This window comes from Rhinatrema bivittatum, chromosome 4 (genome assembly GCF_901001135.1).
Source record: "Rhinatrema bivittatum chromosome 4, aRhiBiv1.1, whole genome shotgun sequence".
NCBI classification, from domain to species: domain Eukaryota; kingdom Metazoa; phylum Chordata; class Amphibia; order Gymnophiona; family Rhinatrematidae; genus Rhinatrema; species Rhinatrema bivittatum.
In genome coordinates this window covers 110,763,143-110,775,881 of record NC_042618.1, presented here as the reverse complement: position 1 = coordinate 110,775,881, position 12,739 = coordinate 110,763,143, and the positions used below count along the sequence as shown (strand labels likewise).

General features: G+C 42.9%; 1 protein-coding gene across 1 annotated transcript in view; it reads right to left on the bottom strand.

Annotated features, from left to right (window-relative positions):
- Nucleotides 1-12,739, bottom strand: part of MAPKBP1 (mitogen-activated protein kinase binding protein 1) — a 408,115-nt gene that overhangs the window by 14,081 nt on the left and 381,295 nt on the right. The window contains exons 25-28 of the mRNA XM_029597450.1: nucleotides 12,151-12,342; nucleotides 8,560-8,644; nucleotides 2,686-3,008; nucleotides 897-1,931 (exon numbers count right to left, since the gene is read on the bottom strand). Coding sequence (XP_029453310.1) covers nucleotides 897-1,931; nucleotides 2,686-3,008; nucleotides 8,560-8,644; nucleotides 12,151-12,342 — 1,635 coding nt within the window. The remainder of the gene's footprint in view (nucleotides 1-896; nucleotides 1,932-2,685; nucleotides 3,009-8,559; nucleotides 8,645-12,150; nucleotides 12,343-12,739) is intronic.

The following is a 12,739-nucleotide window of genomic DNA, read 5'->3' as shown; positions in this document are numbered from 1 at the left end:
GAATCAGAGTTGCAAATTAAAGCTTACATTCTTTCTGGAAGGAACCACAGCTAGTGTGCATCTGTGGCACTATCAGCTACACCACGTTAAACAACTCCAAAAACAAAGCCCAAGACAACAAACTACTAGTTGGATTCATCATTTTCCCATCTATTCACTTGCACTTATTATGCAATATTAAACTTCATGGGGGTAATTTTGTAACATAGTTTATATACCAATTTTCAAAGTGGACACACACATGAATAAGTCCCGCTTTGAAAACTATTTCACCAAAATTGGATGCACACAATTGCATCTATTAAAACATGCGCAAACACTTTCTCTGAAATTTTACACACACACTTTTTAAAATTCAAAAGTATGTGCCTGAGCCCCAATTCAGCGCCCAGAAATGACTCCATTCTGTCTGGGTAAACTTGCGTGCAAACATGACATAGTGCAAATGTCTGCTCAAATATCAGGCGGGCAATTTTGTAAAAGGCTATTTCTGTGCAAAAAGCAAGGTTTCTGACCGTGGAAATTACTTTGAATGTTACCCTCTAAAATCAATGAAATTCACAACACTTAAACCCTGCCTGCAGCCAAATGTTTTTAAAATAAACATAAAAGACTATTTCAAGTGAAATAGCAGAAATGTAAAACCTTCACAGAATGACTCCAATACCAAAATACCAAGGTCATGAAATGTTGCCTCAAACATTATACAGAAACAAAATGTAGGCCAATGTAACTGAATTAATTTGTTTTTGGCTAACTTTGTTACACATTAATACATTGTTACTTAGAGGGTTCAATGGGCCTTATGCTAACCAGCATTTTGAAAGATGGTGATGAAATGAATCTCTCCAAGAGCCAGAAAGAAGAAACAAAGATATAGGTTAGGAGTGTCTCACCGTTCTGGGGGTGACTTATGGAACGAGACAGGTGCAGACAAGACGAAACACGCCAGAAGCTGGACGTAAGGAAATGTGATGGAATCGTGAGGCGATTCACAAAGACAGGAGAAAGAAGGAGAGAGAAGAGAGTACACGGACCTCCATGTACGCCCGAGTCCTGAATCAATGCAGCAGAGTGTAAGGAAGATTCCGAACTGATGGGATCGAGTGGGCAAAGTCCAGGATGATAGTCCACTGTGTGGCCAATGCTAGAGGATCTCTCTCGGTATCTTCGCTCAGAAGACTGGGGACTTGAGCTTTCTGGAAACTCATTCTGCTTAGGATTGGTAGTTATCTCGTTTTGGTGGTCTGTCCTGTAGCCAGAGTTCTCCAACAGATCACTTTTCGCAAGTCCATCCTGGGCTCCAGCAGGAAGGCTATCTGCCTTACATGCTTGCCCCACCTCAGAAAAAGAGGACTTAGGTTTACAAGACCCTGATGGGGATTGAGGGGACTTTGCTTCAAAGGGAGCCTTGAGTCTGCATGTGGGTGAAAAGGATGAAAACATTGGTCTGTCAGGTAATGATTTGGGGATATCAAGAGTCAGATGTGCCCGGTTTGCAGATGACAACTTGGTCTGAAATGTCTTAGCTGAAGAGGAATTGGCAACTGCCTGTAACACCGGTTTTAAATGAGTGCTTTCTTTAGTGGATTGGTTTGTCTTGTCAGCCTCTCCAGGGTTAGGTGTTGATATCTTCTCTACTTCCTGCAAATTGCTCTTCCCATCTTCACCTACAAAAGGTTCAGAAGTATCACAAAGGTTCAGATTTTCCCCCACGGATACACTACGAGACATCTTGGCCATGGAACTAGTGGTGGGATTCATATAAGATCTCAGTTTTGCAGCCTTACTCAAGAGACTACTAGTATTTGTACTGTCCACTTTTATAAAGGTGGCTGGCAGGGTTCGGCGGTGGCTGGCTTTTTGGTCCTTGTCAGCTGTGGTCTGAACACGGAGCTTAGCAAAGGATCCCGTAGCCGATGCCTTTTCATCTGAAGAGAGAAAACAAATGAGGGTCATAAATTAATCTTTCACTCACCTTTCAAACTCTAGATTGATCTCATGTTATCAATATCTTAAAAACTGGCAAACTTAAGTTCTCTCATTTTTGAGGATTTCCACTTGCATTAGTAATAATTTCAATAGACTATTATCCCATGCATTTTGAATGTTTTTAAGTACAACAAATAAAAAAAAATAAATTAAAAAGTTGAAGATAATAGAGGAGTGGTAAAGTTAACTGACCATCACAATTAAGTTAACCAATTCAGCCCCACACATCTCCATGTTCACACTACATTTTATAAAGGGAATCACAAAACACAAACTACATCTTTTTAAACCTTTGCTTCAAATCCCACCCATGCTGTGATGCTCCAGCTTTGCTTTACTGAGTTTTCTTTCCCATGGCAAAAGGAAAATAGCAAAAAAAAATAGCAACAACTTTTTTATTAATTCTGAGGCATCAATCTCTTTTCTTCCACTGTCCCCTTCACCATTTTGCCTTTTGGCTAGATAACTGCTAACCCTGCAAATCCAAAGCACATGGCATGGAGTGAAATTATTTCTATAGACTGTTTTCCCAATTAATTTCTTTAAGGTAACTGAAGTCAAAATCTTGAGAGGTCAATAAGCCCAAAACTTAGGAATCTTTTCCTAAAACTTCAAAATGCCAAAAAGCAGAATATAAATCAAATAAATAAATACAACTGGATTTCTTAACTCCTCTCTTAACCATCTCCTTACCATCATGAATAAGGTCATGCACAGACTGTGTCTTTCTGATATTGGATGTCTTTGCTTGAAACACAGGAAAGGATCCCTGAGCTTTACCAGCTCCTCCGACAGAAATTCTATTACTCTCCAGGATTGGTTTCCGTTTTCTTTGTGTGTAAATGCATCTATAAGAACCAGGAAAGCTCGGTGGTTGATCTGTTTCACTGGCACAATGGTGCTGTGCCTCCATTCCATTCTGTACCAGGTTACTGGTGGCTGGTGTGGCTTGCACAGAACAGTCAGAGCTAGGTTTATGAACTGCTACCAGATTGGACTCCGAAAGGGAGAAATTCCTATAAAGACAATAAAAAAACTTAATGGACAGTCAAAAGAAACTCAAGAACACTTCCAGGAAGTAAAAATCTTGAGGAAGTGCACAAGTACAAACAGGAAATGTCTACATTTCAGGAGCATCTGATTGAAGAGATATATAACACTGCAGCTTTAAATAGTAAAAAAAAAATAAAAATAAAAGAGCCATAAGATTTTAGAGGCTTTTTTTTGCTACTGAATGTTTTGTTAGTAATTAAGAAGAAAATATTTAAATATTTTGAAATGCCTAGTTCTCACAGGACAAGCAGGATGGTAGTCCTCACATATAGGTGACATCACAGGATGGAGCCCAATCACGGAACACTTCTGTCAAAGTTTCCAGAACTTTGACTGGCCCCTAATGGGCATGCCCAGCATAGCACTAACCCTGCAGCCAGCAGGGGTCCCCCTTCAGTCTTCTTTTTTCCGCACAGCAGTAGCCACGTGGTTAAGGAGCTCTGCAGAGATTCCTGACAGGAATTTTCCTCACGGAATTACTAAAATTTAATTTATCCCACAGGGGTCCCTCCAACTTTTTCAAGCCATGGTACTCCAGTAAGTTTTTTACCCGTTTTCCGTCGATTAACGTTGAGTTTGGCCCTCGCGGCTACTGGCCGTCGACCGTACTGCGGCTCAATTTTTTCATGGCCATGGCGTCGGGGTTCTGCCAGTGCCCAGACTGTAATTGCACCATGTCCATCACAGACCCTCACAAAGTCTATGTAATGTGTCTCGGATGTGAGCAGAATGTCCTAACCTGCACCAAATGTGCCCTTATGACACCAAAAGGTCGCAAGGCCAGAATGTGGACGATGGAACTTCTCTTCCGTGCTCAAACCCCCAACGCCTTCTATTGCATCGGCGTCGTCAGAACCAGCACCGTCAACTTCATGCCAGCATCAATCTCCGGCCAGTGACCGTCCAGCATCAACGACTTCTCGGCCTTTGACACCCTCTACTCCCCCTCAGGACCGAGGGGATCGTAGAGATAAACATCGCCACTGGCATCGAAAGTCTCGGACCATCGAGGGAGCGAAATCATCGACCTCGCCATCATCCGAGCCGCCGAAGAAGCCCCGTCCAGAAAAGGCACCAACCTTTTTGGCAACAGGGTCACAGAGGTAACCCTCACCCGACAGGGTATCAGGAGCCGCAACTCCGCCTATGCCTCCTTCTTCTGTTCCGGAGCCGGGGCTGCTTGCTCCAGGTCTCCGAGAAGAACTGGACCGGGTGGTTCAGGATGTCATCGATAAGGCGATGCATCGGGTCAGTGGTCGGTTCCACAATCGGTACTGGTGTCGGAACCGACCACTGACCCGATTCCAGCAGCATTGGCACTGCTGCTCTCGAGGATGGAAGCGCTTATGGCCGCTTTTCCACCGATGGACCCCGGGTCATGGATGGCTCCAGTGCCCTCCTTGCTTGCTTTGTCATCGGGAGGAGAAACACCGTTCTGCATCCCTCCATCGGGAGTTCTGCCGATGCCTCAGCTGTCGATGCCAATACGTCCATCGGTGCTACTGATCCACCCATCGGTGCAGAAACGTCCATCGACACCACCGAGCCATGCCCTAGATGCCTGCACAGGTGCCTTCGATGCCCTCATCGGTGCCTCCAGTTATTCCTTCGAGTCCTTCGGAACCTCGACCAGGACCTTCAGGGATTCCACCACCCCATCCTCTAGTCCCTAGAAGAACAGGTACTGATCCCTACGACACCTGGATTGATGATTCTTCACCAGACACACTTTTGGATCTCCTCAAAAAGAACTGAAAACATCCTGGCTCTGTTGCTCCAGTCCACAGGAAAGCTGACACCACTTACCCCATTCAGTCAGCTCCAGGCTTTCGCAAACCTCAATTGGATCACCAATCTGTGGTTGTCGAATCTGCCCAGAAAAGAGCAAGGAGATCAAAACCTCACACTTCCTTTCCCCCAGGCAAGGAACAGAAATTTCTAGATGCCATTGGTCGCCATGTTTTCCAAGGATCAATGCTCATCTCCAGAATTGCCTCTTATCAGCTCTATATGACCCAATATAATAGGGTCTTATTTAAGCAGATACAAGACTTAATAGACTCCCTGCCTCAGCAATTTCAAGAGCAACTCCAAACCCTAGTAAACAAGGGTTTTGAGGCAGGCAAGCATGAGATCAGATCATCTTACGATATCTTTGACACTGCTACCAGGGTATCTGCAGCTGCTATCTCCGCAAGACGATGGACCTGGCTCAAGTCTTCCGACCTTTGCCCTGAAGTACAAGACAGATTATCCAACCTGCCTTGTGTAGGAGATAATCTGTTTGGCGAGCAGATTCAACGAACGGTGGTAGAACTCAAGGACCATCATGAGACCCTAAGACAGCTCTCTCTAATGCCTTCTGAGTACTCTTCAAAACAGCCCTTCAGAAAGGACTCTAAGAAGTCATTCTTCTGCCCGAAGAAGTCCTACCTGCCACCAACTAGAACCCGTTCTACGAGACTGTTTCAAAAAGCCCAGTCTCGTCAGACACGAAAACAAAAACCTCAAGCAGCTCCTCAGCCGGACCCTGCTTCCGGGGCTATAAGAATCATTAAGCCCCAGTCCTGTTGTAGCTTCACGAGAGTCTTGCTTATTAGCGGAATTGGAGGATATGCATAAAGCAGGACTTTGTTCCAGGGATGGGCGAAGGCATCTCTGGCTGGTGCATGCTGGTGCCTGTGCAGGGAGCAGAAGCTGTCCACCTTTTTGGTTCTGACTGGACGCAAAGAGGTCGATGGTCGGATGACCCCACCGATGGAAGATTCTGCTCGCAACCGAGGGATCCAGAGACCATTCGTGGGGCTAGAAACGTTGGCTGAGGTGGTCCGCCAGTGCATGCTGTGTGCCTGCTAGATAAGTGGCTTGAGGAAGAATGGAATGTGACAGGGCCCAGGCCCAATTCTGCGCCACCTCCTGGCAAAGCAGATAAGAGCTCGTGCCCCCTATTTTATTCAGATACTACATTGCAACTTGGCTGTCTGTTTGAATCAGGACAACTTTGTTGGAGAGGCAATCCTGAAATGCATAAAGGGCGTACCGCATCGCTCGAAGCTCCAGAAAGTTGATTTGATAGGTCGCTTCGACTGTTGTCCAAGTCCCTTGAGTTTGAAGACCTTGGACGTGGGCTCCCCAACCTAGGTTGGAGGTGTCCGTAGTTAAGGTCACCTGAGGAGCCGGTTGCTGGAAAGGAAGACCCACTTGTAAGTTGGCTTTGTGTGTCCACCAGGCAAGGGACAGACGAAGCTGGCTGGTTATGTGTACCAGGGACAACAGCGGCTGAGTAGCTTGTCACCACTGGGATTTCAGAGTCCATTGGGTCACTCTCATGGCCAGGAGTACCATAGGGGTGACATGGACTGTTGCTGCCAAGTGGCCGAGCAACCTGAGTAGCTGGCCAGCTGCGGCTCTTTTTCGATGGCGGATAAACCTGGCAAGGTTGGACAGCGTAATCGCACGGTCGTTGGGTAAGAATGCTCTGGACAGTGTCATGTCTAGGTTTGCTTCTATAAAGGAGAGAAGATGAGATGGTGTCAATTGGGATTTGGGGTAATTTATTAGAAATCCCAATGAGTTTAGAAGCCTTATGGTGAGACCGAGAGAGTTGAGGGCTCCTTGTTTTGACTGGCCTTTTATGAGCCAGTCGTCCAGGTATGGAAAAACGTGTACGTCTCTGCTGTGTAGCTGAGCAGCCACGACTGCCAGGCACTTCGTAAAGACTCGAGGTGCCGAGGCTAGGCCGAATGGTAGCTCTTTGTATTGATAGTGACTGCGGCCCACCACAAATTGCAGATATTTGCGATGAGGTGGGGATATCGCAATATGGGCATATAGGTCTTGCAGGTCAAGAGAGCAGAGCCAATCCCCATATTGAAGTAGAGGAAGCATGGTGCCCAGGGATACCATCCTGAACCGTTCCTTGCGAAGAAATGTATTCAAGGCACAGAGGTCTAGAATAGGCCGGAGGCTGCCGGTCTTTTTTGGAATTAGGAAATATCTGGAGTAGAACCCTTTTCCCTGCTGATTCGGTAGAACCAGTTCCACGGCCCTGACCGACAGAAGGGTTGAGAGCTCTGACTCGAGTTTCCCTGTGTGATCGCCCCAGCTCCAGAATGGAATGGGTGGGAAGGCCAGGGGTATTTTTGAAAAGTTTAGACAGTAACTGTGGGTTATGATGGACAGTACCCACTGGTCCGTGGTGATTGGATGCCAATTTGTTGCAAAGTGGCACAGCCACTGGAATATGGCTGCTGCTCTCTGGGAAAGAGTCAAAATCCAGATGCAGGGCCAACTTGTGGAGCTGGCTGTGGTCAAGATGTTCTAGTTTTGCTCGCATGTCCCCTCTGAGGTGCCCGAGACGGTCATGCACGGGATGCAGGAGAGTAATATCCATGTGGCCTGTAGAATTGTTTCTTGGGTTCTCTACACATGGCCCTGCGGGCTACGGAGGGACATCTGAGGAGATAGTTGATAGCTGGCGCAGGGTTTCATGATGGGTCCTTTAAATGGGCCACTGCATCCATCCCCGAACAGGTTGTCTCCGGTACAGGGTAAATCTGCCAGTTTGTCCTGCACTTTCGGGCTTAGGTCTGAGGCCTTGAGCCAGGCCCAGTGCCTAACACTGATACCTACTGCCGAGACTCTGGATGCTGTTTCAAAAGAATCATAGGCAGCTCTGACTTAATGTTTACCTGCTTCCATTTCTTTTTGTAGGATGGAGGACTGGACAAGGCGACTTGTTGTTGCTGTGGTAATGTCTCCGCAATCTCCTGGACTTGTTTCCAGAGATTTCTATTATATTGGGTCATGTATAGTTGATATGCTGCAATTCGCGATATCAACATGGACCCTTGGAAAAGTTATCTAAGTGATTTCTTAGGTTTGGATAAATAGTCCTTTTATTGGCAAAGTTAGTTATCCTGATTTTTTTGGATTAAGGAAGAACCAGCTCGTAGTCATGTATGGTATACTTAAATGTTCGAATGGAAGCAGATAGTAGAATTAGATGTTTAATTTTCTTATCAATACCTTTCCAAAGATTACGTTACAGCATGGGAGAAGTGTTAGGTATGCCCAAATAGAACTTGCATTTTTATAAATATTGGGTATGATCTGATGCGTCAAGGTGATGTATGTGTGTAGAAATGGTTTTATGTCCTGTGTTTATGTAGTTGCCATGGCAACAAGTTAAAAAGAAAAAGATGTAAAGAAAAAATGTATATTGTCTATTACATCTTGTACTTTTCCTGTGAGATCTATTGTTTCTTTTCAAGTTTAAATAAACATAAAAAAAGGGGGGTAGCGGTTCCTTGCCTCCCTCGCCCTCTTCTGCTATTTGTCAGTTGCAGACTGAAACCAACTGGGTGCTTTTCACTTGGTGCACACTGGATTACGGGGATGAAGAAGAGGAGAACATTTTTTTTTAAAACATGTTCACCCTGACATGCAGTAGGAGCCGCTGGACATAACATGCGCCCAAAGGCATCCTTATGATCCTTGCTCTGGAGCTCTTACCTGCATGCTACTGACTGAGTCCTGGCCAGGAAACGAGATGAGATGCTGACAGACTCATTCTTCTCAGAACTCCTGACTGATCCTTCTGTGAATTATGGGGACAGTAAACTTATTTTAGGTAGAAATACATAGTCTAAAATAAATATTTTCACAATTTTCTTTGAAATTCAAAAGTTCTAATAAGTTTCTATTTTAATCCAGATATAATTTAGCACATCTATCCCAGCAGTGGTATGCGGTGACATTCAAAATAGGAGATTCAGTAAATGCACATCACTACCCCTCCCCCCCCCCCATTCCTGTCCCTCAACCCCCTGCTCCACCAGATCCCCCGCATCCCAAAAAGGGAGATTTTTCTGGTGGTGTGACTGTGGTATAAATTTGGAAAGATTCGCTTTGCAATGAAAGGAGGTACACAAAATGATATTTTGCGCTCTTTGGTTTCATCTAAATTGTAATCCTTTTAATACCACATGAAAAAGCCTAAGCTCTTTCCTCTACTCTCCCCAACACCATCCTAGGCCCTTTCCTGTCACCCATACTAGGTCCTTTCCAAATAAAAACATTTTACATTCTTCCAAACTAGACAGAGGTCATTTTCATTTGCTGCTTCCTCATTGTGCAATAGACTTCCTGCAGATGTGTGGGAGCAAGCTAATATAGATTTTCAGGAAGATGTGAAAGCTTTATTTTTTTAAGGATGCTTTTCTCTTAATGTTTGTTGAATATTGTGTATTTTAATTTATGTATGTATTTTACTATTGGCCGCACTGGACAAAATGTTAAAAGGTTGGTGGAATACAAGATTGTTAAATTACATGAAAAAGGACATTCAAAGTACAGTCTTTTGAGGTAAAAATATCACAAGTACTTATATTTACATACACTGCGGTGGTGCTAACCTGAAAAGACTGCAAAACAGCAAAAGAGACTCTTGTAACTCATATGGCATTATTTATTTATTAATTGCATTTTTATACCATCAATCTGTATTCAATCATAACGGTGTACAATTATACAATAAAAGAAAGTAAAACAAATAAAATTATATAGTCAAACTTGCAATACATATTATAAGATAATAAAATAAAGTGATAAAATAAAAAGAAATTTAATAAAATAATAAAAGAGAAAATGAAATAATCTAGTAGAAAATGTTTCGTCAATATTTCTGCAAAGATCTCAAACCGTGTGTCTTATTACAGATAAATACTCAACTTCTGTATGCAAGCTTGAACAGCCATGTTTTTAGATTCTTCTTAAAAATCACCAAATCCTATTGTAACTCATTTTGGTTGTGGTTTTGGCCCTCAGACAGCTGAATTACAACATATTAAACCTCACATTCAAAACAGCACTAAGTGCTAGCATTTAAACAGTAACAACCTTACCTATGAAAAAGACAACTCTGAAAATATTACACCAGGTCTTAAAACACCAGTACACCACCTATTAGGAAAACAGAAGAAGCCAAGCTGCTATAGATCCCTAGACAGAAGCTATAAACTAGCAGAATACCTCACCTCAGACACGCATATAAAACACAGACAGACCCTTATCAAACAGAATAAAGAGACTATAAAGTATAAACAGAAACATGCAGACAAAATTTGAACTGGAAACTAAGCAAGCCAGTTTCTGTATGCAATACAAGAGAAGTACTGAAACATCATCATTCCTCATATATCAAACAATAAAATAAAAAAATGTCAATAGTACAGCCATACTAATAAAAAGAATAGTTAAAAATAGCTGTCAAATAGAACATCCAATAATAAATCATAAAAATTTTAATACATTTCCCAAATACCAATGAAATATTTAAAAACTGCAGACATCGAACTCCCAATAATGAAAACGAACAAGGATAAAAAAAAATCTCCTGGAAAGTTGCGATTTCCAGTCACCCTGAGATTATCGTGGATTAGTAGGAAAATACACATATGTTCCCCTCTTTGGTTTGCTCCTTCAATCCCTTTCCTCTCCCACCTCCTGCAGTCTTGCTCCCTCAATCTTTTTCCTCTCCCACCCCCCGCAGTCTTGCTCCCTCAATCCTTTTCCTCTCCCACCTCCTCAGCAGTCTTACGTCCTCAATTTCCTTTTTCCTCACCACAGCAGTCTTACTCCCTCAACTCTATAACCCTCCCACACGCTCAGCTCCCTAGCAAACAGCTGACCTTTTTTTGTTTAACTTGAGATGCCAATCCTTATAAAGGAAATGCCACTTCTGGGACTTGCCTCTCTTCACAGCCTCCTCTACTTCGGCTCTGCATGGGCACAGCCAGCACTGAAGCAAGCTCCCACTCCTTCTGCCCATGCTGTGCTGTCCACCTGCCATTGCTTATTTCTACTCAAATGACAAAATTGAAGGGCTACTGTCCTCACTCGATACAATCAAACATACACAATTCTGTGAGGATTAATTATGTTTAACATTTCATCCGTTTGTTTTTCACCTTCAGAAATTGGTATCAGACTGCGTGCTCAATCGCTTAGGCTCTTGCCCTATACAGGGCTACAACCTCTTTCATGATGGCAATGGCACTAGAATAGTAACTTCATTTACCAATTTCACTAATGTACTCTTTTTATTATATATGCCAATTTTTAACTTTTTTATCGTTTTAAAAATTTTTTTTACTTATCTTGCCAAATTCATGACAACCCCTTAATTTGGCAAGATAAGTAAAAAAAATTTTTAAAACGATAAAAAAGTTAAAAATTGGCATATATAATAAAAAGAGTACATTAGTGAAATTGGTAAATGAAGTTACTATTCTAGTGCCATTGCCATCATGAAAGAGGTTGTAGCCCTGTATAGGGCAAGAGCCTAAGCGATTGAGCACGCAGCCTGATACCAATTTCTGAAGGTGAAAAACAAACGGATGAAATGTTAAAACATAATTAATCCTCACATATTGTGTATGTTTGATTGCTTATTTCTAACCATGACTGGCCTTGTTACAATGAGGCTGTCATCTGTTTCTCCCTATTTGCCCTCTGTGGCTACACTGCAGCTTCCACTAGTCCTGTGCTGCATGAAAAAGCATAAGTAGTAATGGCAGAAGAAAAAAAAAATTTTGATTAAAGCAGGGGATTTGCTGAATCCTTTGAAGGTCCTAACCGCATACCACTGTATCCCAGGTTTCCTCAGTTCTGCTCCACCAACAGACCGAAATTCACATTTAAATGAAATATGACCTAATGTTCTTTAATACAAGCAATATAATAGAGCTAGGATGATAGCACAATGCACTCTTAATCCTTGTTTCCTGAATTTGAACCCTCGCTTCCCTCCATGGTCCCTCTTCTCTACTTACGTGGACTGACAACTGTTAGTTGTGAAACTCAACAAATTTCCACGGCCCAGTGACTCAGTGGGATTTGACTTCATTAAAGAACCTCACCTGAGGTTTAAGCTTGCTGCTTTAATACTGTTCCTGCTCTGGGGGCAGAATAAATTACACTCACCTCTCGGTGCACAAAAGTTGCTACTCATCACTAGAAATTGAGAACTGGAAGGTACACACCAAAGATGTTTCTTTTTTCAGATATGTGGCTCTGTTTAGATTCCTTGGTTTGAAGGCCTACCTTGATCAATATTGCTGGACAAAGTCTCAAAGTGCTGCTTCAGAAACTTCTCCTGGTCTGGAGTGCGGGGGACTTCGCCCTCGGTCATACTGCTAACCATTTCTTCCTCATATACTTCTTCCTCCCCTTCTCCTGGTTCTTCCAGGTCCGAAGAATTGCCATCCACACTCAGGGGCTCAGTAATTTCAGAATCTTTTGGGGGTTTTTTTTTTTTTTTTGGGTGAGTGGGTGGTATGTAAATTTAGGGGGAAGAAAAAAAACAAACAAAATATTGATAGTCCTTTTCAAAACTTGGTCTGGGCATGCTCTATGTTGCCTCTTGATTTTTTTTTTTAAATCATTCTTATCCGCAAATCCAAAAAGATCAGTGCACACACACAAAACAAAAAACTTACAAATAAATAAGACACCATACTAAAATACATACATTTACTCATAAGCTTGCATAAAACGCATTGCTTTCATGTTTCCTAAAAGCTAGATAATCTGATTCTCCCGTGAACCCAGCAGCCAATGTGCTCCAAAATAGTAGGTCCTGTGATTGAAAAGCCCTAGACCTCATTTCCTGCAATCTCTATTGTCAGAATGA